This window comes from Pongo pygmaeus, chromosome 1 (assembly GCF_028885625.2).
Source record: "Pongo pygmaeus isolate AG05252 chromosome 1, NHGRI_mPonPyg2-v2.0_pri, whole genome shotgun sequence".
NCBI lineage: Eukaryota > Metazoa > Chordata > Mammalia > Primates > Hominidae > Pongo > Pongo pygmaeus.
In genome coordinates, this window is record NC_072373.2 from 71,947,584 (window position 1) to 71,970,747 (window position 23,164).

At 46.6% G+C, this 23,164-nt stretch overlaps 1 protein-coding gene across 2 annotated transcripts in view; it reads left to right on the top strand.

Moving 5' to 3' along the window:
- The window catches only part of SEC16B (SEC16 homolog B, endoplasmic reticulum export factor), a 67,918-nt gene that overhangs the window by 37,151 nt on the left and 7,603 nt on the right, over positions 1-23,164 (top strand). For both annotated transcript variants that reach the window (XM_063648431.1, XM_063648425.1), the window contains 13 exons: positions 1,325-1,406; positions 5,405-5,522; positions 6,843-6,954; positions 8,698-8,803; positions 11,324-11,464; positions 12,652-12,756; positions 13,589-13,664; positions 15,822-16,121; positions 16,972-17,039; positions 19,702-19,854; positions 20,026-20,124; positions 20,533-20,641; positions 20,770-20,849. In XM_063648431.1, the coding sequence (XP_063504501.1) occupies positions 1,325-1,406; positions 5,405-5,522; positions 6,843-6,954; positions 8,698-8,803; positions 11,324-11,464; positions 12,652-12,756; positions 13,589-13,664; positions 15,822-16,121; positions 16,972-17,039; positions 19,702-19,854; positions 20,026-20,124; positions 20,533-20,641; positions 20,770-20,849 (1,549 nt within the window). The remainder of the gene's footprint in view (positions 1-1,324; positions 1,407-5,404; positions 5,523-6,842; positions 6,955-8,697; positions 8,804-11,323; positions 11,465-12,651; positions 12,757-13,588; positions 13,665-15,821; positions 16,122-16,971; positions 17,040-19,701; positions 19,855-20,025; positions 20,125-20,532; positions 20,642-20,769; positions 20,850-23,164) is intronic.

A 23,164-nucleotide genomic window follows, 5' to 3' on the forward strand; every position in this document is an offset into this window, starting at 1 on the left:
GACACTTCCGCCGGGTGTGGTGGCTCATGCTTGTAATGCCAGCATTTTGGGTGGCCGAGGTAGGTGGATCACCTGAGGTTGAGAGTCCAAGACCAGCTTGGCCAACATGGTGAAACCCCGTCTCTACTAAAAATACAAATATTAGCCGGGCGTGGTGGCTGGCACCGGTAATCCCAGAAACTCTGGAAGCTGAGGCAGGAGAATTGCTTGAACCTGGGAGGTGGAGGTTGCAGTGAGCAGAGATCACATCGTTGCACTCCAGCCTGGGCGACAAGAGCAAAACTCTGTCTCAAAAAAAAAAAAAAAAAAAAAAAAAGACACTTCCATGTTAAGTTCAGTCCGGGGGCCTAATGGCTGCACCACCGGTGGGCCCATTCTGGATGATGGCCTCAGTTGAGTTTCATGACGACTCCACCCGTCAGTCTTCCTGGAGACTGGTGACACCACGGTGCACCTCATTATCCTCTCAGACTGGAATGATGAGGAACACAGAAGTTGTGTTGTGATACGTGCTCGGAGCTCCTGTGGCAAGGGTGCTGTTAAATAAAGGACGGTGTTCTGAGGATGATTTTCCTTCGGGCTTTGAAAATGAACATCCCACAGCCCCACATTGTAGCATACATCTCTGCTACAGATTTTTGCCTTGGGCCATTGATTTTTGATGGAGCCCAGTGAATTGTGAAAAATACCTCTCACTGAGTAAGCTTAAATCTCAAATCAGCTGTAGAGCTTATTATATCCTTGTTAAGCATATCCCATGGTTTGTCATCAGCAGGATCATTACTGGCCCCTGTTCCACGCCTCTTTGGTTACTGAAAATGGCTATTTAGCGCTTGTGAGCAAAAGCACTACAGACCCAGGCTCTTGATGAGCCAGAAAAACAGCACTGAGTGCTGTGGGCTTGGCGTGGAGGAGGGCTGCAGGGAGTGGGAGATCGGGATGGCTGAGAAGGGGGGTGCCCATGGAGAAGAGCTTCTAGATAAACTGCTGTGGCTCTCCAGGGGACTTTTGAGATGTCAGTGGGTCATCTCAGTGATGGAAGAAGGCCCACAGAAATGGTTATTCCAGAGTTAGGCCATCAAGACCAAGGTGCAGAAAATACCCCCAACAATGAGATCTAGCTGGGGTGTGCCGTAGATTGAGGATCCTGCCATCTCTCCCCAAAGGAGGCTGTGACAGAGGCACAGCAGAAAGCAAAGAGATGCTCATGTTCCTAAGGAAGCTGCCAAAATCTAATAGAATTATGCAAGGCCCTGAGCCTTGTGGGCAATGGGTAAAGAGGTTCCCTGGGCGTGGTCCTCACTGACTATCCTTCTCTCTGCAGCTTCACCAGCACGCTGGCGCTCAATGACCCACTGCAGACCCTCTTCCAGCTCATGTCGGGGAGGATTCCACAGGCAGCCACGGTACCCCTGTGACAGGATTCCTTTATCACCCAGGCATCCCAAGGGCTTGAGGGGGTGGGGACTGCTCAGGAGTGCACGGATGGCTTTCAGGAGCAAAAGTGATGATAATATTAATGGTCTGTTAATCACCATGTGCCAGGCCCTGTGCTAAGTGCTTTGATGCATATTATTTGGTTTAATGCATAGAGGTAGGAAACATTCTTTCTGCTTTGCAGATGTGGAAACTGAGCTCCAAAGGTGTAAGATGACCAAAGATCAGAGATAGTGAGTAGTGGGGTCAGGATCTGTCCGGGTCTGTCTGACTCTGAAGACCTCAGCCTTCCCAAAATGTCAAAGTTGCCTGCTCTGCTGTGAATGGCAAGAGGACCTGTGCCTGTTCTGCAGGCTTCCCCTGGCAGGGCTGCCCTTCTTTTCTCTGGAGGAATGTTTCCCACCACTGCACACTGGCACTTCAAAGCTGGACATACTCGATTTCAATCTTCTAGAGTTGATGTGGCTGAGAGTCTGAGGCTAGCTTGATAGTTTTCCCATTATAGGAGACTTGATCTTTTGGCCCCAAAGTATTCCTTCCTTACCTTTGATGTCCAGTCACTTTACTAGATTATGCTCTGGTGTTGACTGTCTGGATCAATTTTTTTCCTTGAGGTATATATAGCATGCCCTTTTAATATGTACATTCATATGTTAGAGTTCAGGAATATTTTCTTGGATTATATCCTTCAATATTTGTTTTGTTCCCATTATTTTGGTTTCCTTTTCAGGAATTCCATGTACAAATATTTCATATATATACACATATGAATTATACCTATAATTTTCTCTTTAATAATTTTTTATTCTCTTTTTTCCTCTCTTGCCCTCCTTTCCTTCCTTCCTTCCTTCCTCCCTTACATCCTCCCTCCCTCCCTTCCTCTCCTCCCTCCCCTCCCCTCTGTCCCTCCCTCCCTCCCTCCCTCCCTTCCTTCCTTCCTTCCTTCCTTCTTTCCTTCCCTCCTTCCCTCCCTCCCTCCTTTACATCCTTTTCTTCCTTCCTTCCTTCCTTCCTCCTTCCTTCCTTCCCTCCTTTCTTTTTTTCCTTCCTCTGTCCTTTACTGTGTTTTCACTGGTGTCTCTTGCTTTTGTGCTCTTTTGTTTCTGTCTTTATTTCTTCAATTTCCCCCTACTTTTTTCCTGAGCTCTGCACATTACATTCATCTCCTGTTATCCACCATCTATTTCCTGAGCTCTAATAACTCAGATTATGCTCTTGCCTCATAGATGCAATTGTTTCATTATTTTACTTAAATTCATGACAAAATGTTTGGTGACAATTTTTCATTTGTTTTGTGGTAACATTTTTGTAGTGAATGTTCTCTCTCCCGTCTATTTTTCATGTTACCTTCCTCCTTCTGTCTTAGGGTGTATTTGTATACATTCTGTGCTTGTTTTCTCATATTATATAACTTTAAAGGAGTTGACTCTTTCCTGGATTTTTATTTCCAGTTATTTATATTAGGTTTGTGCAGAGGATGGGCCAGGCCATATTCCAGGCCATCTGGCATTTTCTGCAGGACCCAGTTTTCCATGTGAGCCTGACTTGCCTTTGCTGCTCTCCAGCCAGTGGGGAGAGCTGTGAGGTCCTCTCCCTCGTGTCCTCTTGGCTTCCCGGGACATGGAGGCACCTCTGTCCAATCTCCATTACTTTTGGTAGCCTTTTCTCGTATCTTGAGGCTTGGGTTTTTGGTGAACACTAGTTTAAATAAAAATCGACCTCACACTTTTCATTTTTTTTTTATCCTTCTTATGGCTTGTGGCTAATTCCAAGAAAAGAGAAATGTTTTTCATGCCCCATCATCAAATCAGTTGGCTATTTTGTAGCACAGAGTGTGCCTCACAATTCAGTGGAATGGCCTGTGCTCCACAACGGAATTGCATTATGTCACGAAGCACTAAATGCAGGAAATGATACAATTAGCTATTGTTCATTTTTTTTTTTTTTTTTTTTGGTAATAGTAGAGTTAGCTAAATTTCCCCTATTTTTAGATGAGAAAACGGAGGAGCCAGAGGTCATGTGCCAATGCAGTATTTGATCTTAGGGAGTTTCCCAGCACTTTAGCATCTACTAAAAGGCTGGACTTCAGTTCCATGTGATGAATGGGGTGGTGGAAAAGCATGGCAACAGGACAACACAGACGTGGGTTTCACACAAGTTTAACCTGGACTCTATGTACATCTTTCTGCCAGGGGAACTTGGCTTTGTGTCTTAATCTCACAGAGCCTCAGTTTTTAATCTTTATGGGGATTTTGGTGCCTAACCAGTAGAGTTATTGTGAAAATTAAGGGAGAGAGAACATCTGAACATATCAACCATCATGCTTGGCCCATTTTCGTTAATTAATAAATGTTGGTGCTTTCTCTCTCTCTCTCTCTCTCTCTCTGTCTCTCCTGTGTCCCCTCCACCTCTCCACTGATCTGATTTATGGTGATCTTTTTCAAATCACCAGTGAGGAGACAGAATAATGACCTCTAGGTTTTTCTTTGTGTGTGTGTGTGTGTGTGTGTGTGTGTGTGTGTGTTTAGCAAGGGATTTCCTTCTCTTCTGCTGGTTTCTATAGATCCAGCAAGAAGCAGTTTGGCTTACATGTTAAAATGCAGGTCATAATAGGACTTAGCACATGTGATTGTTGGTAGGAGAAATGCTTAGCACAGGATATGGTTCATGGTTCCATGTGACACATGAGAACTGCTGTTATTACGATTTATCATCACCATTATTGTTATCATCCTCTTCACACTGCATTGACCAGATCAACAAGGACTGGGTATAAAATGGAGTTGAATAAAGCATCTTTTATTCCCTGGGATAATTACAAAGACCAAGTAATTATGAATGGTTTTAACCTCCAGATCTTAGTTATTATTGCCAATCTCCTGCCCTACCTATCTATATAACAAGTTGGAAGGTAGGCGGCTGTGCAAATCACCTCTTTCCTCTGCTGAGCTTCCAACTGTGTGTGTGTGTGTGTGTGTATTTATACCTACATGTAGTTGATTAAGTGCAAACCAAATGTGAAGCACCATGCGATGTGCTTTACACAACTATCTTATTTTATTATCAACAATAACCTGTTAGGTAGAAATTATGATCTCCATTTTAGGGATGAGAAAACAAAGGTTCACAGACATTAAGAAACTTGCTCAAGGTAAGTAAGCTAGTAAGATGCAGGACTCGAGTTGGGGCCTGTGTTGTTTCCATGACATTATATTATTTCTTTATTGATATTTTCTGCCTTGAAATTCTCCTTTATTTAGTAGGACAGCCTTAGGGGGAGATGGTAGGGAAAACACCATTTATGCGGGGCTTTGTACATTTCCACCACGCTGCTTACTCTCTTTTGCCCCCTGGTGGAATTCTGCTGCCTCTGCCTCGTCCTAGCTGGGCCACTTGGCTTGATTTTCTTATTCTTAAAGTGGCAGTAGGAACTAGACTTCATAGGGTTGCTGTGAAGATTAAATAAGAGGATGTGTGTGAATGGGCTTTGTAAAGCCAGAAAACATAGGCATTTGGTAAGACATTAAGCAGGCCCGTGTTCCCCCGACTTCTGTGACAGGCTGTGGCCTCTTCTACTCATGAGCCAAGGAGGTTTGATCTTCCTTCTCCCACTGAAGCCTCAGGGTTTTTCTGAGTTTTGTCTCTAGATATTTGGGGGTCAGGCACTGGGGAGAAATGTGAAAAATAGTAAGTGAGCAATGTCATTTTATTTATCCATTTTCCAATATCCCTGTGAACGTATGTATGTATGTATGCATGTACACATATCTGTCTATCTGTGTCCTTCTGACAGTTTTACTTTTTTAAAGATGAGAACTCTAAATCAATGAATGGCAGCATTGCAGGTGGTAGAGTGGGCATTCTCTGACCACTTCTGAACCAGGAAATAGACAACAGCCTTCTTTATGTACATCTGGCCATTCTTAAATGACTGTACATTTAAGTTATTTTTTCTGGTGCTTTTCAGTGTTGTGGAGAAAAGCAGTGGGGAGACTGGAGGCCTCACTTGGCTGTGATTCTGTCGAATCAGGCTGGGGACCCAGAGCTGTATCAGCGTGCGATTGTTGCCATCGGGGACACCCTGGGTAAGTGACACCAGCATTGCCCCTCCCCTCCCCTCCCTGTCCCTCCCCTCCGCTCCCCTCCCTGTCCCTCCCCTCCGCTCCCCTCCCTGTCCCTCCCCTCACCTCCCCTCCCTGTCCCTCCCCTCACCTCCCCTCCCTGTCCCTCCACTCACCTCCCCTCCCCGTCCAGGTCAGCTTTAAACATCCTGCCCTTAGATTCCCAGATTCTAGGTAGGGCCAGAGTCTATGCCCTAGGCTTTTCCTGGACCCAGGAGCCTCCATGTTTTGGGGAAAGAAACTCCAGGGAAACACGTGTCCTTCTTGCCTCTCTGTTTCACAGAATTTCTGCTGTGAGTGAATGCAGGCCAGGCCCCTGAGACTTGGTGTTCTGCTGCTGTAGGAGTCTCCTCTCCGCAGCTGATTTTCTAGCCCTGGGTCAGATTCCCCTGTGGATGGAGTTAACGCATAGGACACCTTGCCTCCTGTTGCTGTAAATTTCTCAGTGACCCAGTTCAATCAGATAGGAAATTCTGTTTTTCCTGAACCACTCTGGGTTAACCCTGTAGTCTTTCTTGCTATCATCTCTTGGTGAATGTGGCCTTATAAACACTTAGGGGCTATTGAGTGTTCCAGATCAGTGGTTCTCAAATTTAGCCAAGAAGCAGAGCATCTAGAAATCATGGTGCTCCCATGGGGCTTTTTAAAATATTGCTCTGTTAAACTTTAACAGCTATGGGTAAGGTTGTGCCAAGTCAGATGGAGGCCATGCGGCACCCTGAGTGGAAGGGAACTAATGTTTGTTGAGCCCTTCTTGGGGGCCAGGCACTGTGCTAGGTATTGTATCTAGTTGAATTAACTCAATTTTGAGGCAGTGGAAAACGTATGGGAGAACATTTCAAAACATGTTGGTAATTAATGTGATTTTTATGTTTGACTTTAGCAGGGAAAGCAATGGTGCCTCAGGAAGCCTAGTTTAAGAACAGCCACTCCCAGTAGTCTCCTTCTTTGCTCAGGTGCAGGCATTTCAAACTCATTTTTCACCCTGAGGAAAGACTAAAATGTTTAGGGAATTCCTCGTAAAAAATCCTTTAGGGAGAAGGTGAAATCGTGCCTTATTCTGGCTGAAGAGAAATGTAACGTCTGAGGCCAAATGGGCTGGTGGGAGGAGTGGGGTTTAGGGGTCTGTGACTCATGCTATGAAAGGCTCATTCATTTAGTCCCATGTGGCTTCTCCCCTCTGACCCCCGAGGCCACTCTTCCATCTGTCTCTTATCCCACCGAGATGATGGCTCCTCACACGGGTGTGCTCCGTGACTGGGTCTTGTTCTCTTCCTCCCGCAGCTGGGAAGGGGCTTGTGGAGGCAGCCCACTTCTGCTACCTCATGGCTCACGTGCCCTTTGGCCACTACCCCGTGAAGACAGACCATCTGGTCTTGCTGGGCAGCAGCCACAGGTATGTGACCTGGGAGAAAGGAAACAGTAAGGACATTTTCCAAGGGATTGTTTTAGCCCTTGTTGGATTTTATGGATCCATTTTTCATTTTCTCATGTGAATTTCAGCTACCGCGGGCTCCCTTATCTGGGATTGTTATCTATGCAGGTCTGTGCAAGGAGATGCCCCGGGGGCCCCACATTACAGCATCAGCAGGGGGCCTCAGGCCCCAGGTCCTGCTCTGCAAAGAGGTGGGCTGATGCCTTTGTGTGGTATTGTGCCCTTTGGCCACTGGGTGGCACCCTGGCTCCACAAGCTAACTTTGTTCCTTTTAAAAAAAACGTTTTACGTGTGGAGACTTGTGGGTCCGTGTTAGGCAGCCCTGGGCCTGTTCTGAGAGCCCACCCAGGCAAAACTGGAAAATGGAAGAAGTTTATGTTTAGTCCCTCTTTGGGGCCCTAGCATCCCTACAATGACTTGGTGCACAAGCTACTTAGAGTCCCACTGGTGACATTCTCTGTTGGCCATAGCATTAGGCTTTTCCCGCAGGAGGCCCTCGGTCAGCTCTCAGTGAATGAATGCATGGACAGAATGATTTGCTCCCTAGAGGCCCCCCCTGTTCTGTATCTCTCTATCCCCCTCACCATACGAGTTAAGAGTCACTAAGCTCTTATGTTGTGCCGGGCATTTTCTTTGCACTATTTCCTTTAATTGTTACACATTTATCCTATGAAGAAGTGAAGTGAAGCAAAAATTTTAATCGTCATTTATGGAGGAGGGAAACCGAGGCACAGGGAGATGAAATAACTTGTCTCAGATGGTACAGCGAGGGTGTGGGTGAGTTGGACTCGGAATCCAGGCAGCCAGACTGCAAAGCCCTTTTAACTGTTGTACCGCACTGCCTACCACTGAGGCAATGTACCCAGCTCATTGCCTGTTCCTTCCAGGTACCTGGTCTCTGATAGCACATGGCTAGCTTGTCAAAGAATCCCTTCTGTGCCAAATGTACAATAAGTGTGTATGGGCTAATATGTCTCCCCTCCTATGTTTATGTTGAATGAGGAAATTCCTGGAAATAAAGTCCTACCCCTAGGAATAATCTGGTGATTGTGATTTTTAAACACCATGGCAAGTTGTTGATGGGAGAAATTTTGGGTCACATGAGACTCTTGTGCCCACCACCTGCCCCGACCAGATCACATTCACTCAGTCCCCATCCTCGCTGGTGGAATGAACATCCAATGTACAGAGCCGTGTTTGATTTCTGGCTCAGCAGTCCTCGCCTGCTCTGCCATGCCTTTTGGTCTCAGTGCTCCTGGAGTCTTACATGGCTCCCCTCTTTTGTGCGAGTTTGCTCAAACTAGTGGTGCCCTTCACAGGTACATGACAGGCTTTATGGGCATGGGGGCCAGCTCTCTGTGTGTTTAAGAGTAGGGCCCAGTGTCCTTCGAGGTAGCCTGCCTTGAGTTACCCTTCAGCAAGAAGGCAGGTGACCCCCCTTTTCTGCAGCCTCCGCCTCCCAGCGCCTCTGGTGCAGAGTTCTGTTTTGTTCCTTCCTCAGCCTCAAGGAGGGAGAGGGAGAGGAGGTGAAACACTCACGCTGGGAGCCCAGAGTCTCCTTCTTCTCTTGAAGCCGCCGCAGGGATCAGCCCAGGATGGAAACTCCCCCATGAAAGGCTGCAGCTGGTGTTTGGAGAGCCACTAGGATTTCACTCCCGCGTCCCCCACACTTCAATCTCTTTTATTGTTATTCCCTGGTTTTAGTCAAGAGTTTTTGAAATTTGCAACAACTGAGGCAATCCAGAGGACGGAAATCTTCGAGTACTGTCAGATGCTGGGCCGCCCCAAATCCTTCATCCCTTCTTTCCAGGTAACTGAGCCCAGATGAGGCCACCACCGTCACTGTCAGGCAGCTGCAGGCAGCTGTATTTGCAGCTTTGCTTTTTGGCACTTAGTACCTGGGGCTAAGTTATCTACTGAACTTTTCCTCATTAGCTTAAGCGTGGGAGGGTGCAGGATTTCTTTTTATGTCCCCTAAAGGTCTGTGTTTTATAATATGAAGGCAAAACCTTGCAGAGGCCTCTCTGCTGGAGGCTCCTGCCTCACTGCTGATGTTTGAACGTCCTGCCTGCCGCCTCGGCCCATGCCTCACTCCTGCTGTCAGCTCCTTCTCCCCATCTCTCCAGACAGCTCTCCTTTCTTCTGAGCCTCCGCAGCTGTCCTGTGGGAGGGAGTGGGAGCGCAGGCCCAGCCCAGTGTCTGGTCACCCTCCCTCTGCTCCGCGCTCCTTCTCGGGCCTCTTTTGAACTCCTCTGTCCTCTACCTCCGCCCTCACCCTTCTTCGTCCCTCTCAGAGCATCAGCTGTGTGGGTGGTGTCCATACTGTGGTTTCCGCCCTCTCTTCTCAACGTTTCTACATGATGCTGTTGTCACCTTACATTCGTAAAGACCAGTGCTGACATCGTGTCCTCCTCTGTCTAAATCCTCTGTGAGCTCTGACGTCCAGCACCATCCCTTCCTCCATGCAGGCTACCTGGGCCACACCTACGAGTATGACTGAGATGGCAGCCTTCAGTGGTCTCAGCTGTAAAATGGGATGAGAGTGGTGCCTTGTAATGGAGCTGGCATGAAATCGAGTTAGTTTCTTTAATGCTCGAGAACAGCGCCTGGCACACAGCAACTGCTTTCAGCGTTGAAGTCATGGCAGGCACAGTGTGGTTCCCACAGCTGAATCCAGGGCCCCCCACTGACACTGAGCTCACTCTGCCTTGTGTTTTCTTGCCTTTCATGCACAGGTACCTTATCTTCCTACCTTAGTTATCTTCTTTAGGTAGAGACATTTTCCAGCGATTCCTTGTTTCTCCTTCAGTGCTTGGTGTACATGCAGCAGCAGCAACAACAACAATTGCAACAATATGCACACACAACACAAAGCCTTGAAAGTGAATTACTGTGTCATAGAGAAATGGCCCAATTAGCATCTTCTCTTCTTTTTCTTTAAGTTCTAGGATACATGTGCAGAATGTGCAGGTTTGTTACATAGGTATACATATGCCATGGTGGTTTGCTGCACCTATCAACCTATCACCTAGGTTTTAAGCCCCGCATGCATTAGGCATTTGTCCTATAGCATCTTCTCTTTTTTAAGGGCTTTGCTAAAGACTCACCTTTTCCAGCAAAACCTTGACCCATGAGCTCCTCTTTGCAGTTCCTTGACCGGCTCTTTGGTCTCTTTTTCTTTCCCTTCTTTATTCATCCCACCTGTCAGTTATTTTGGTGCTGCTTGGGGCTGACAGTAATGAGATTAGCTTCTGCGTGCCCAGCATTGTGGCATTACACTTCTTGTGTATTGTTTAGAATCCTGTGAGGTAGGCATGATTAACTCCATTTTACAAAAGAGAAAACGGAGGCCCGGAAGGGTAACATGCTATCGGCCCACATCTCTTGCATGCAGTTTATTCTCAGTACTTTACCTGAATTATCTCATTTAATCTCCATAACAACCAAGGGAGTAGGTAGTAGTAGTATTCCCATGTTGTAGAGAGGAAACTGAGGCACAGAGAGATGAGGTAACTAGCCCAATGTTTCACACCTCGCATGGAGCTTTTATTTGAACTTGGGTCTGTCTGATAACAAAGCCCTCACACTTGATCCTGCCCTGCCACTCATGCTTTCACGAGCGCTTGTTTTTCTCAGTACTCTCCATTAGCTTTACGCCCTTTGCAATAGGGTCTAATTTTGCTTCTTTTTTTTTTTTTTTTTTTTGAGACAGAGTCTCACTCTGTCGCCCAGGCTGGAGTGCAGTGGAATGATTTCGGCTCACTGGAACCTCCGCCTCCGGGGTTCAAGCAATTCTCCTGTCTCAGCCTTCCGAGTAGCTGGGACTACAGGTGCATGCCACCATGCCCAGCTAATTTTTGTATTTTTAGTAGAGACGGAGTTTTGTCATGTTGGCCAGGCTGGTCTCAAACTCCTGACCTCAAGTGATCCACCTGCCTCGGCCTCCCAAGGCATGAGCCACCACACCCGGGCTATTTTTGCTTCTTTTAATGTCCCTCTTGTGCCTGGTCCTGTGCCTGTACATCAGGCTCTTTGGATATGTGGGCTACCCAATAAATAAGGACTCCAGTGCACTTTGTGTGTGACCAGGACCTAGGAAGGTTGAGTGGATGGGACTCCTGTTCTTTTCTCTGTAATGCAGGAACTGCAGTCTGGATTTGGAGTTGTGCCTGTGCATAGATAAAATGCTCCAAATGGCACAAGCCTCTTGGTATTTGGATGCCAGAGTTAGCGAAAACTGACAGCTGACTTCCAAGAAGTCTTATCTACATTTCTCTCTCTTTCTCTCCCTGCCTGGATGGACTAGTCACTGACTCTTTTCTCTTCACAGGTGTATAAGCTCCTTTATGCTTCCCGTCTGGCAGATTACGGCCTCGTGTCCCAGGCCTTGCATTACTGCGAAGCCATTGGTGCGGCTGTCTTGAGCCAGGGAGAGAGCAGTCATCCTGTGCTATTAGTGGAACTCATCAAGGTGAGCCTCTCAAAGGGTTCTGTGCAGTTGTTTTATCTTCACTATTCAGAGAAAGCCATCGTAGAGCGGCTTAGACTCTACATTTCATCTTCTTTGAACATGCCGTAAAATTGGAACCCACGGCCATCTTTGACCACGTTTGCATGCCCAGATGCGATAAGCAGAGGCCCAACACTACACAAAGAAGGATCTTCTCTGGGCGGGCGGTGGTGGGATTGGAGACTGGAAACCATGTGTGTGTTACTCGAGAAATTCATTCTTGCATCTGCTTTTCTGGTACAGTAAAACTACATGCTACGGTGAACCATTCTAATTATAAAAGCTGGGCTTAGAAAATATATTTTAGTGATTAAAAGAGTAAATGATTCTTATTAAAATGCTTTTAAATGCATGGAATATTTTATCACATGTGAGATACATTTAAAATAGAAAACAAAAACATATCAACCTTTAGTTCCTAGGAAAGAAAACAACAATCAAGCAAATAGTTGTTTCAATTAATTGAAGAAAAATCCATTAGCTAGAGAGTAAAAAAGCAGCCTACCCTTAAATTTTTGCTTTGCCTTAGATGAGGCCCAAGTGCTGGCTTCTTTAACCTATAGAATTTGTGGTGGTGAGTCTCCCCATACCCTGAAGTTTCTGCCAACAGGTTGATGGTTGCAAGGAGCTCAGGGATCCATAATGAATTATTAGAAAAGTTTTGGTAACTAAAACTTGTTTATAGAATAAATCCTTGAAATACAAAGTAACATTAGCATCACCTGAGAGCTGGTTAAAAGTGCAGACTCTTAGGCCCTGCCCAGACATATGGAATCAGAATTAGCATTTTAACAAGTTTACAATTAGAATTTTAACAAAATTCCTATGTATACCCTAAGTTTGAGAAACACTGTTACAGAGTAGACAGCTTTGCAGAGAAATGAAGCTGAGTAACTGTTTCTCCTCATATTTTATTTAGAATCTAACACCCAAGATGGGTTGTTTATTTATGTTGCAATTTTGGGAAGATATCTGCTGAATTTGCTGTTTTTCGATTATTTTTTATAATGTAATTTACAAGTGAGTTAAGGCTCTCTTTCTCCTTTTTCCTTGTTTTCTCTTCCCCGTTGTCTTTCCATTTCTCTTCCCTCTCTCTCCTCTCCTCTCTCTTACTTTCTGCCCCTAACCCATCTGGAAACCTGGCACAGCTAGCAGAGAAACTGAAGCTGTCAGATCCTCTGGTTTTAGAAAGACGCAGTGGAGACAGGGACCTGGAGCCAGATTGGCTAGTGCAACTTCGGAGGCAGCTGGAGGTGAGTGGGGTTGGAGCCAGGGCATTGGGGGGATTGGCCTTTGTTTCCCTCTTCCCACCCCTAGACATGGAACAGGTAGGCACGGACATTAGCAAGTCCCTGGTCCCCATGCCTCGCCCTGGTCTCTGCCATCACCCATGAGGCACAGTTGGTGTCTGCGCAAGGGGTGGGACTCAGCTTCCCTGCCACTGCTTGTCCCCTGTGTGGAAGCGTTTTCCTATGCTCACATGTGACACGGTGGGGCGCTCTTCCCAGTCACTCTTGCCATCCTTCCCTGAGGCCCCGGAGAATATGTTTCATGACCATCAAAGCTTCCCCATCTCCGCTAGGAACAATGGATCACAGTGGACCGGTGTCACTTTCATGTAATGTGGGGCAATTGCTTAAAAGACTTCTGGGCCTTTTCCTTTTTGTTCTGACAATTGCAAAAGCTGCTGGTTGTAATTGGAACAGTAATTGGAACTGGGCCTCCTCCATTTTCTTTTTCCCATTCTGCTCCGAAGAAAAGACAGGGTGGATTTTTTAAAGCACACACAGCCTCTACCCCTTCTATCTGCTGCACGTGCTGAGGCCTACAGTTTAGTGCTTTCCATGTGCTCCTTCCTTCAGGGGAGGGTGGATGACTCTGATCTCCAGCCATCTCTGCCTGCTCTGGCCAGAGCTGGGAGCCCTGTCCACATGACCCCCTAGCCCCCTAAGCATACAAGCATTTCCCTTACCTTGTCATTCCCACTGGAAGTTTCTTTTTGGCTTAAGTTTTGAATCACTTTGTTTCTCTGTTCTTGTTTTTCCTTTGTGCTGCTTAAAAGGAATTTTACTTTATTTTAAATAGCAAAAGGTAGCAGGAGACATTGGGGATCCTCATCCTACTCGCTCAGATATTTCGGGAGCCAGAGGAACAACAACAGGTACCCAAAATGATGAACTGAGCATATACATAGCTGACGCTCAGGGTCTGATTCTACGAAAGTAATTTACGAAAACACTCGCCCTTTGCTTCCCAGGATGCCTGCCTTGCCTGTGTAAGTCTGCCCCGTTGTCCAGGTGCCTCCTCCACCCAGCTCCTGCCAGCCTCACACATCCCTAACACTTCTAAGTTCCCTCAGTCTGAGAGCTTCTGCTTCACGATTCAGGTTTTTAAATATCTGAGTGTTTTTGTGTTGCACTGTATTGTTAGCTAATTCTTTCTCCTATGTTAATAACTTCTCTCCAGCCGGATACATTTCTTAAGTCCAGAGATTGTGGTTCATCTGTATCTTATGTGAGTGCTGGGGATGTCAGAAGTCCTTAAGAGTTTTGAGCTAGCGATTGCTAGATGATTGTGGAATAAGTATGTTTCAATATTTTCATGGCATCTCTACTCTTCCCTTGGGATGCTTCCCAATGGTGTGTTGGCAGGCACCATATCCCTGGTTAACTCCGTACCCTTTCCCCAAGTTCCCCCTGCAGTAGGGCCGGGAAAGGGCCCCCATCTCTTCCCAGCCCTGTGTCCTTCCTCAGGCATGAGCAAAGGGAAGGGTGGGCAGGGCAGGCCTTGGCTTCTGTTTCTCACTGTGTAGCAGGATCTGTAAAGGTGGGGGCTGGGTGCCTGTGGATGGTGCTTCCCCACAGCCCTGCCTCCTGATGCCCTGGTGCGCAGTGGAGCAGGCGGGTTGGCCACCCATGCCAGTCCTGTGACCAATCATGTTATAGGTCCACACCTTAGTTTATGTTACCAGTCAGGTCTTTTCCAGGGCAAATGTACTCTGATTCTTTAAGAACAAAGCCATGATTTCTGTGGTCTGATCTGGGTTTTAGCTGGAAGCTTTCTAAGTTTTAAATACCCATGTCCATTAGGAAGTCCTTAAAGAAGAAATAATTTATCAAAAAATAAAAAGGTGTGGAGTTAGATAGGATGGTAATTTCAGCCCTCCCAACCTACTGACTAGAGGTTCAGAGATCATACAAGGCAGTGTTAACCTAAAAAAAAAGTCATACAATGTGTACATTTGGAAAGGAGACTTTATTTCTTACAAAGGGTTCCATCCTGCAAGGTGGCCATCCCACAGGCTGGGAAGTATAGCCAGGCACTTTGAGGGAAGGAGAGGTAAGACAAGAATTTAAGTTGAATGGGTTGATCAAACATACATATTTAACAGGTTATAGGAGGAGCTGTGACTATTCACGAAGGAGGTCCTCACACATGGATAATGAACTAATATGCATGTAACACATGACCCATGTTCACCTTGGGGTGGAGACTTATCCTTTAAGTGTATTACAGTTAGGCCCTATGCGTCAAAAGGTCTTTTTCGGGACACAGAAGCACTCAAGTCGGGAGCCTCTGTAAACTGGCCAGACCCAGTTCATGGTTGGTGGTCTTCTTATCTGGAGAAGTTACTGAAATCAGTCTTGTCCAATCAAAGCTGTGTTTATGGCTGATGGAACGGAGGCTCATTTAGTCAGCATTTGTGAACAGAATGAGTTGTAATTGTTCTAACATTGCTCATCTCGAGGCCAGTGCTTGTTGAACTGCTAAAGAAAAAAACCTTGTGGCCATGAGAACACAGTTTTTTCTTAAGGTGTAGGGGTGCGGGACTTAACCGTTGCCTGGCAGGGCTTTAGGTTCTGTGTATAATTTGGTATCTTGTGGCCACCAAGAGTCTTTTCTGTTAGTCTTAAGATCTCTGTTTTAACATTAATTCTGGTAAGTTGTGTCTAAACTGCAAAAGAGAGGGGGTATAATGAGGGAGTGTCTCACCTCCCATCCCGTCATGGCTGGGAACTCAGTTTTTAAGGTTTTTCTGGGGTCCCCTTCTCCAAAAGGGGGTCTGTTAAGTCAATGGAAGAGCTTAGGATTTTATTTTTAGGGTACACTAGTGAAGGAAACAATTCTGTAAACAGCAATGAGGATGTTACAATCACTCTGTGTTTTACTTGTCATCACATTACTGGAAGCCACATTAGACAGCTCGTCCTTGTGACTGCTTTCCAAAGACGACATGAGCAGAAATGTTTCTGGTGTGATCAGTATGCAAATGCCGCATTTCAGGTCTGACTTCTTTACGTTTGTTCTATGTCCTTAGAAAACACTTTCTACCAGGACTTTTCTGGACGTCAAGGCTACTCTGAAGCCCCTGGGTACCGCTCAGCTCTGTGGCTGACACCTGAGCAGACCTGCCTGCTCCAGCCCAGCCCACAGCAGCCCTTCCCCCTCCAGCCTGGCTCCTACCCAGCAGGAGGGGGTGCAGGGCAGACAGGGACACCGAGGCCTTTTTACTCAGTTCCTGAGACCCACCTACCAGGGACTGGCAGCAGTGTGACAGTGACAGAGGCCCCTGGAGGAACAGTCTGGGAGGAAACGCTGCAGACACACCTGGGCCCTGGTAAGACCTGGCAGCTAGGGTGGCCACATTGAGTGTAGGGTCTGGGTGGGGAGGAAGCAGGAAAGGGAGGTGCTGGGACCAGTCAGAGGAGGTAGGGTTGAAGCTGGGAAAGACACAGATGCGTGGGTATGTGCCTGTTATGGAGGGCCTGCTAGTTTTCAGCCACTGTATTGGTGCTTTGCATACATCTGAAGGAGATTGCTACCTTCCAGCCCAGTCCATCTCTCCACTGGGTACAGCAGGGCAATTGGAGCCACTCCTGCCATCCAAATGATTACATAGTTTCTAGGAGAGAGATTACAGGGTGGAGAAATAGAGGCCAAGTTCTCTTTCTCCAATCTTCCTGCACTCAAGAACTTACTAGCAGGGTCTCCAGCAGAAACCCATGTTTCTGTCTTGGTCCCGAGTTTCTTCAGGCCCTTCAGACCTTCGACAACAAGGGCTGAGTATGGGTGAGCAATGCTGAGTGATGCCAGGGAGATGCTGGAAGCCACCTAGAATGATTAGCTCTTAGACCTTCCAGGATTAGGTCCTGTCCAAGATGGAGGCTCAGATGGAGAGGAACGTGGTGGAGGATCCCTGTGACCTAGCTTGATGTTGCTCTGATTTCCAAGATTCCTGAAGAGTGGCTTTGGAAGTAGAGGATGAGTTGAACAGCATGTCCTGGGGTGGCTGGGATTGAGATGAGCTACGTGAGCATTCTTTGTATTTGCTGTGATTGGCTTGGGCTTATGGGCTCCGAGCTTCTGCTGCAGTTAAGAAAGCTGATTGTGTCCCAGTTACCCTTCTTCAGGATAGATGGGAAAAGCACAATTTCCAATTGCTATTTCCATTTCTGTTTGTGACGCAGGAGAGAACACAGTGTCTCAAGAAACTTCCCAGCCTCCTGATGGCCAAGAGGTCATTTCCAAACCACAGGTGAGAGCGCACAGCATGAAAGATGCCACTGCCCACTCAAATGCTTCTGGTTTTTACCAGTTGCCTTGGTTTCTCGGCCAATGCAAGCTCCTCCTCAGTGTTGCAGCAGCTTTCTCTTCCACATCTCGCCTTGCCTCTTCCTATTCCAACTCCTGGGAGCTGAGCGGGAGGCTGTGTTCTTGTTTACACTCAGCCCCACAAACCTGTGTCCGTGGGGAGAGAGGGAGCAACTGAGCTGATTCGTTTTGGCCTCTCAGATCTCTGTTACCTCTGACATCTTCTCAGTGCTGCACAAAACGCTTGCCCTACCCTGTCCTGTCATGGAAGACTGCTGATATTTCCTTGTTTTAATTTTTACCTGGCTTTATTTCAAAGAAAGCTCTGTGGTAGCTGTGACCATGCCTGCCTGTCTTTTCTCTTCAGTTAGGCTGTAAGGTCCTGGAGGTGACCATGTCTGGTGAATCATTCTATCTAGCTCTGATTGGACACACCCCTGCCCTCAGCAATGGGCAGCGTTGGTCCCAAACCTAAGGCGTTCTTCAGCTTCTCCTGGTTGGAGGGTTACATCCTATAACTTTTTAAAGTAGAAAAACAGGGGTACAGGTCTTAAGAAACTTTTCTGTTTTTCTGTTTTTTTTTTTTCCTGACTGAAGTGGTACATTATTGTTATAGAAAAATCTAATAGTGAAGTATCATATAAAGAATCAAATATCACTCAATCCAACAGTCAAAATATTTTTCTTTTTTTATACTATTTTTCTATATATGCACATGTATACTCACATATATGTATATCTGTATATACATTATACACATATACATATTTTTAAATGGCTAAGAACATATGTATGCAAAGCTTTATTTCCTATCTGTTACTTAACACTATATAATGAGATTTTTCTGTCATTCATAAATATGAGTTTTTAATACTGGCATGACAAAATTGATTTTGTGAAAGTAGCGCTATTCATTCATTTATTCGAAATATTCACTGAGTTCCTACAATGTGCCAGGCCCTGTCACAGGGGCTGGGGAGGCATCAGCACGTCAGACCAAGCCTAACCTCAGGTGCTCAAGTCTAGCGGAAGTGACTAAAAATAGACAACTAAACGCACCAGGCGTCTCACTTCAGAGGGGTGGCCAAGGAAGGTGTCTCTGAGGAGGCCTTCAAGTGGAGATCAGGGTGGAGCGTGGAAATGAGCCAGGTGAATATCTGGGGGAAAGCTGTTCGAGGCAGAGAAACAGCAGGACTGGAGGCCCTGCAGTGGCTCCCTTGGTGTAGTTAAGGGAGAGCAAGGGAGCCACTGTGCCCTGAGAGTGGGGAGCAGTAGGGAGGAGGGCTGAGAAACAAGGCTGGAGGGCAGCAGAGGTAAGCTTACGGGGCCTCCACGACCATGGTAAGGAGCTCGCATTCTGGTTGATCATTCCCATGTTGTCATTAATCATTGTGAGTGTTGCGTCCTTTCCCCTCCCTCCCTCCATTCCTCCTTCCTTTTCTCACTCATATATAACACACAGTGCTGGGCATCCTAGTATATAAGCCCTTGTCTATGTCTTGAATCATTCACTTAGGAGAAATTCCTAGAAGGAAAGCCAGACAGCCTACTTTTAACCTTTGCTGTGCCATTTACGAGCTGTGTGACCTAATACAGGTTGCCTAACTTTTCTGTGCCTTAGTTTTCTCATATATAAAATGAGATAATAATAGCACCTAGCTCACAGGACTATTGTAAGGATTAAATGAATCACTACATATAAAGCCCTTAGAACAGTGCCCGGCACAAAGTCAACACTATATTCATTTGAATAAAAAATAAAGTTTTTTTCTTTATTTTCCCAAAGTATTTCTGAAGGTTTGTATCAATTGTGCTTTATTGAGAATAAAAAATGTAAATATTACAGAAAAAGGCAATATGTCGTATGACTCCACCTATGTGAGATACATAGAATAGGCAAATTCAGAGACATAAAGTGGAATGGCAGTGACCAGGGCCTGGGGGAAGGGGAGATGGGGAGTTAGGTAATGGGGGTGATGAAAAAGTTCTGGAGACGGCTAGTGGTGATGGTTGTACGACAATGTGTGTATACTTACTGCCACTGAATTGTACATTTAAAAATAGTTAAAATGGCAAGCTTTATGCTGTATCTATCTTACCACAATGAAAAAAAAGTTAATGTAAAGGGATGTGGGTGTATTTTACCCCCCTCTGGTGCATATGTTCACAGTTGATCTTGAGCAAGTCTGTTAGGAAATGAGCTCTAAGATGAGTTACGTTTGGTGGTTGCTACATTCTCTGTTTTTTTGGGGGGGGCTTGTGGGCCCCTGTGGGGTGTTTTCTGGCCCTCTTCATCTCCAGCAGTAGCAGTCCATACCCCCTACTCCAGGCCTTGGCATAGTTCTGAAAACTGTCTGTTTCTGGAGAGGTGGCACACCAGACAAAGGTCTGTAGGATTAGGGATAACATGGGCTTGGGCTCTGACCTTATCCTGTGACCTTCAGTGAGTCATTTTTCATGGCTGAGCCTTCCTTCCTCTTCAGTACAATATGATCCTGAGACACAATCCCACTGCCTTCTGAGCAGGTCAGGTGAGGGAGTATGTGCAAATGTGTTTGGTAACCTGTCAAGTGCCATGCAAATGTGAGTTCTTTCTTTAATTCCAGACACCACTGGCTGCTAGAGCACGAAGTATTTCTGAGAGTTCCACCAATTCAGCCAAGGAGGATGAGAAGGAGTCCTTTGACGAGGCTGATAAAAACTCTTCCCGAAATACTGCCCGGAGAGGCAAGCTCGGAGATGGGAAGGAGCACACAAAGGTGGAGGGACTTGTTCTTCTCTCTCCTGCCTTCCTTCCCCTGCCATTCCCTTCCTCGAGGGTGGTGCAGACTTGGAAGTCTGGGCTCTGACGCTCACATGGAGGCAGGTTAACCTCATAGTCGGGGAAGAAGACGACCTGCAGGTCATAAAATGTCCTCTTCCCCTTTCAGAGCTCAGGTTTTGGCTGGTTCAGCTGGTTTCGATCGAAGCCCACCAAGAACACATCCCCCTCTGGAGACGAGGACTCCTCAGACAGCCCTGACTCTGAGGTAGGCTCTGTGGGAGGGGGAGGATGCCCCTCTCTGTGGGCCTTTCAGAGGAAGCTGCCTCAGCACCTAGGAGCTCTCAAAGCTGTCACCTGAGTCTACCCCAGGCCACATGAGACAGAGGTTTTGTGATGGGAGATGGTGGGAAATGAATGGCTCCTGTGAGGGCAAAGGCAGATTAAAAAATCTTTAAAAAGTTAGGATGAAGAAATGTAACTTTAGAGGGTCAGCAGTAGGGAGCTAGTGTGGATTGTTGAGCAGAAGAGTGGGATGAGGAGAGGGGGTTTTGGGAAGTGCCCAGCAGCAGTTTGCAGCAAGGCCGCCATCGTGAGTGTGGGAACACAAGTTGGCGGGCATCAATTTGTTAACTGCCAATGTTGCCAATGCTGCCTTTCTTTCTCCACAACGCAGGAGACCCCCAGAGCATCTTCTCCCCACCAGGCTGGCCTGGGCCTCTCACTGACACCTTCCCCTGAGTCCCCACCTCTGCCGGCTGTTAGTGCCTTCTCCAGGGGCACAGGTACCGTCACCTCACATCCTCTGGGCCATGGGTGGTCCCCTCAGCACTCCCAAGGGTGGGGGTGCCTTCTGGGAGTGGGGACCCCCAGTCCTGAGCAGAGGAAACAGCTCTGACTCGTTGCTTTCCAGGTGGGGGTGAAGGCCGAGGATCCGCATCCAGCGGGGGAGCAGCTGCGGGTGCTGGGGTTGGAGGCTTGTCTGGACCTGAGGTAAGCAGCCCCCCTGGGCTGGAGCCTCGGACCCCAGCAGATGCCTGTGTGTGAGGACTGAACCTTCAGTGTGGGCAGTGCTGACTCCTGGGGAACCTGAAGAGTGCTTCTCTGCTGTGTTAGTTTGCTCAGGCTGTCATAACAAAGTACCACAGAACGGAGGCTCAGACCACAGAAACTGAATTTCTCACAGTTCTCCAGGCTGAAAGCTGAGGTCCAGGTTTCAGCAGGGTTGTGTCTTTTGAGACCTCTTTCCTTGGCTTGTGCCCGGCCATCTTCTTTCCACGTCTTCACACGGCCTTTCCTCTGAGCGTGTCTGTGTTCAGATTTCTTCCTCTTATAGGGACATCAGTCATACTGGAATGGGCTACCAATATGACCTCCATTTATGTTAATTGCCTCTTTAAAGACCGCATCTCCAAATGTTGTATTTTTATGTTTCTCCAAACATATGTTTTCTGAGGTACTGGGGGTTAGGGCTTCAACATTTGATTTTTTTTTTTTCTGGGAACACAGTTCAACCTATAACAGCTTCCTCGGGGGAAGCCTGGGGGCTTGCCTTTTTCCCTGTCCCAGGAGGAGGTGGAGTTCACTGGAGACCTTAGCCAGGGCTGTGATAAATTCTTGATGAGTTGTCCACATCAGTGTGGATTTCATATCTATTGCTAGGAAAACATTTTTATTTCTTTAAGTCTGGTTAGATAACTCTTGTAGAATTTTAGGCCTTTTGAAGGCTATATTACTTTTTATGATGGTATCAATATAATTTATTGAGGCTTTTTCTTCTTGTCAGTATTGCCACTCCAGACCCAGGGGTTGGTTGTGTCCACTTGAACCATGTTTGCTTGCTTGAGATTCCCTGAGTTCTGTTAAGAAACCCTTCTGATATGGTTCTCTTTGAAAACATTTCAGTAGCTTTTGGGGCACAAGTAGTTTTTGGTTAATAGATGAATTATATAGTGGTGAATTCTGACATTTTATTGCACCCACCAGCCAAGTAGTGTTGGCATGGATGTGGGTTGTACCTAATGTGTAGTTTTTTTTATCCCTGACCCTCCTCCCACCCTTCCTTTTCTGAATCACTAAAGTCCATTATGTCACTCTGTGTGTCTTCCATACTCGTAGCTCCCCACTTATAAGTGAGAACATATGGTTTTCGGTTTTCCACTCCTGTGTACTTCACTTAGAATAATGGCCTCTGGCTCCATCCAAGTTGCTGCAAAAGACATTATTTTGTTCATTTTAATGGCTGAACGTATTCCATCGTATATGTATACTGCATTTTCTTTATGTACTCATTAGTCGATGGGCACTTAGGTTGGTTCCACATTTTGCAATTGTGAATTGTGCTGCTATAAACATACTTGTGCAAGTGTATTTTTCAAGTAATGACTTCTTTTCTTTTGGGCTGATACCCAGTAGTGGGATTGCTGGATCGAATGGTAGTTCTACTTCTAGCTCTTTAAGGAATCTTCCATACTGTTTTTCATAGAGGTTGTACTAATTTACGTTCCCACCAGCAGTGTATAAGTGTCCCCTTTTGCCAACATCTATTATTTTTTGACATTTTACTTATGCTCATTTTTGCAGAAGTAAGATGGTATCTCATTGTGGCTTTAATTTGCATTTCCCTGATGATTATTGATGTTGAACATTTTTTTCATTTGTTTATTGGCCATTTCTTCTTTTGAGAAATGCCTATTCATGTCCTTTGGAGAGTCCATAAGGAACTTAAAGAAATCACTGAGAAAAAAACAAATAGCGGGGAGGAGCCAAGATGGCCGAATAGGAACAGCTCAAGTCTACAGCTCCCAGCCTGAGCGACGCAGAAGACGGGTGATTTCTGCATTTCCATCTGAGGTACCGGGTTCATCTCATTAGGGAGTGCCAGACAGTGGGCGCAGGACAGTGGGTGCAGCGCACCATGTGCAAGCCAAAGCAGGGCAAGGCATTGCCTCACTCGGGAAGCGCAAGGGGTCAGGGAGTTCCCTTTCCTAGTCAAAGAAAGGGGTGACAGATGGCACCTGGAAAATCGGGTCACTCCCACCCCAATACTGTGCTTTTCCCATGGGCTTAAAAAAACTGCGCACCAGGAGATTATATCCCGCACCTGGCTCGGAGGGTCCTACGCCCACGGAGTCTTGCTGATTCCTAGCACAGCAGTCTGAGATCAAACTGCAAGGCGGCAGCGAGGCTGGGGGAGGGGCGCCCGCCATTGCCCAGGCTCGCTTAGGTAAACAAAGCAGCCAGGATGCTTGAACTGGGTGGAGCCCATCACAGCTCAAGGAGGCCTGCCTGCCGCTGTAGGCTCCACC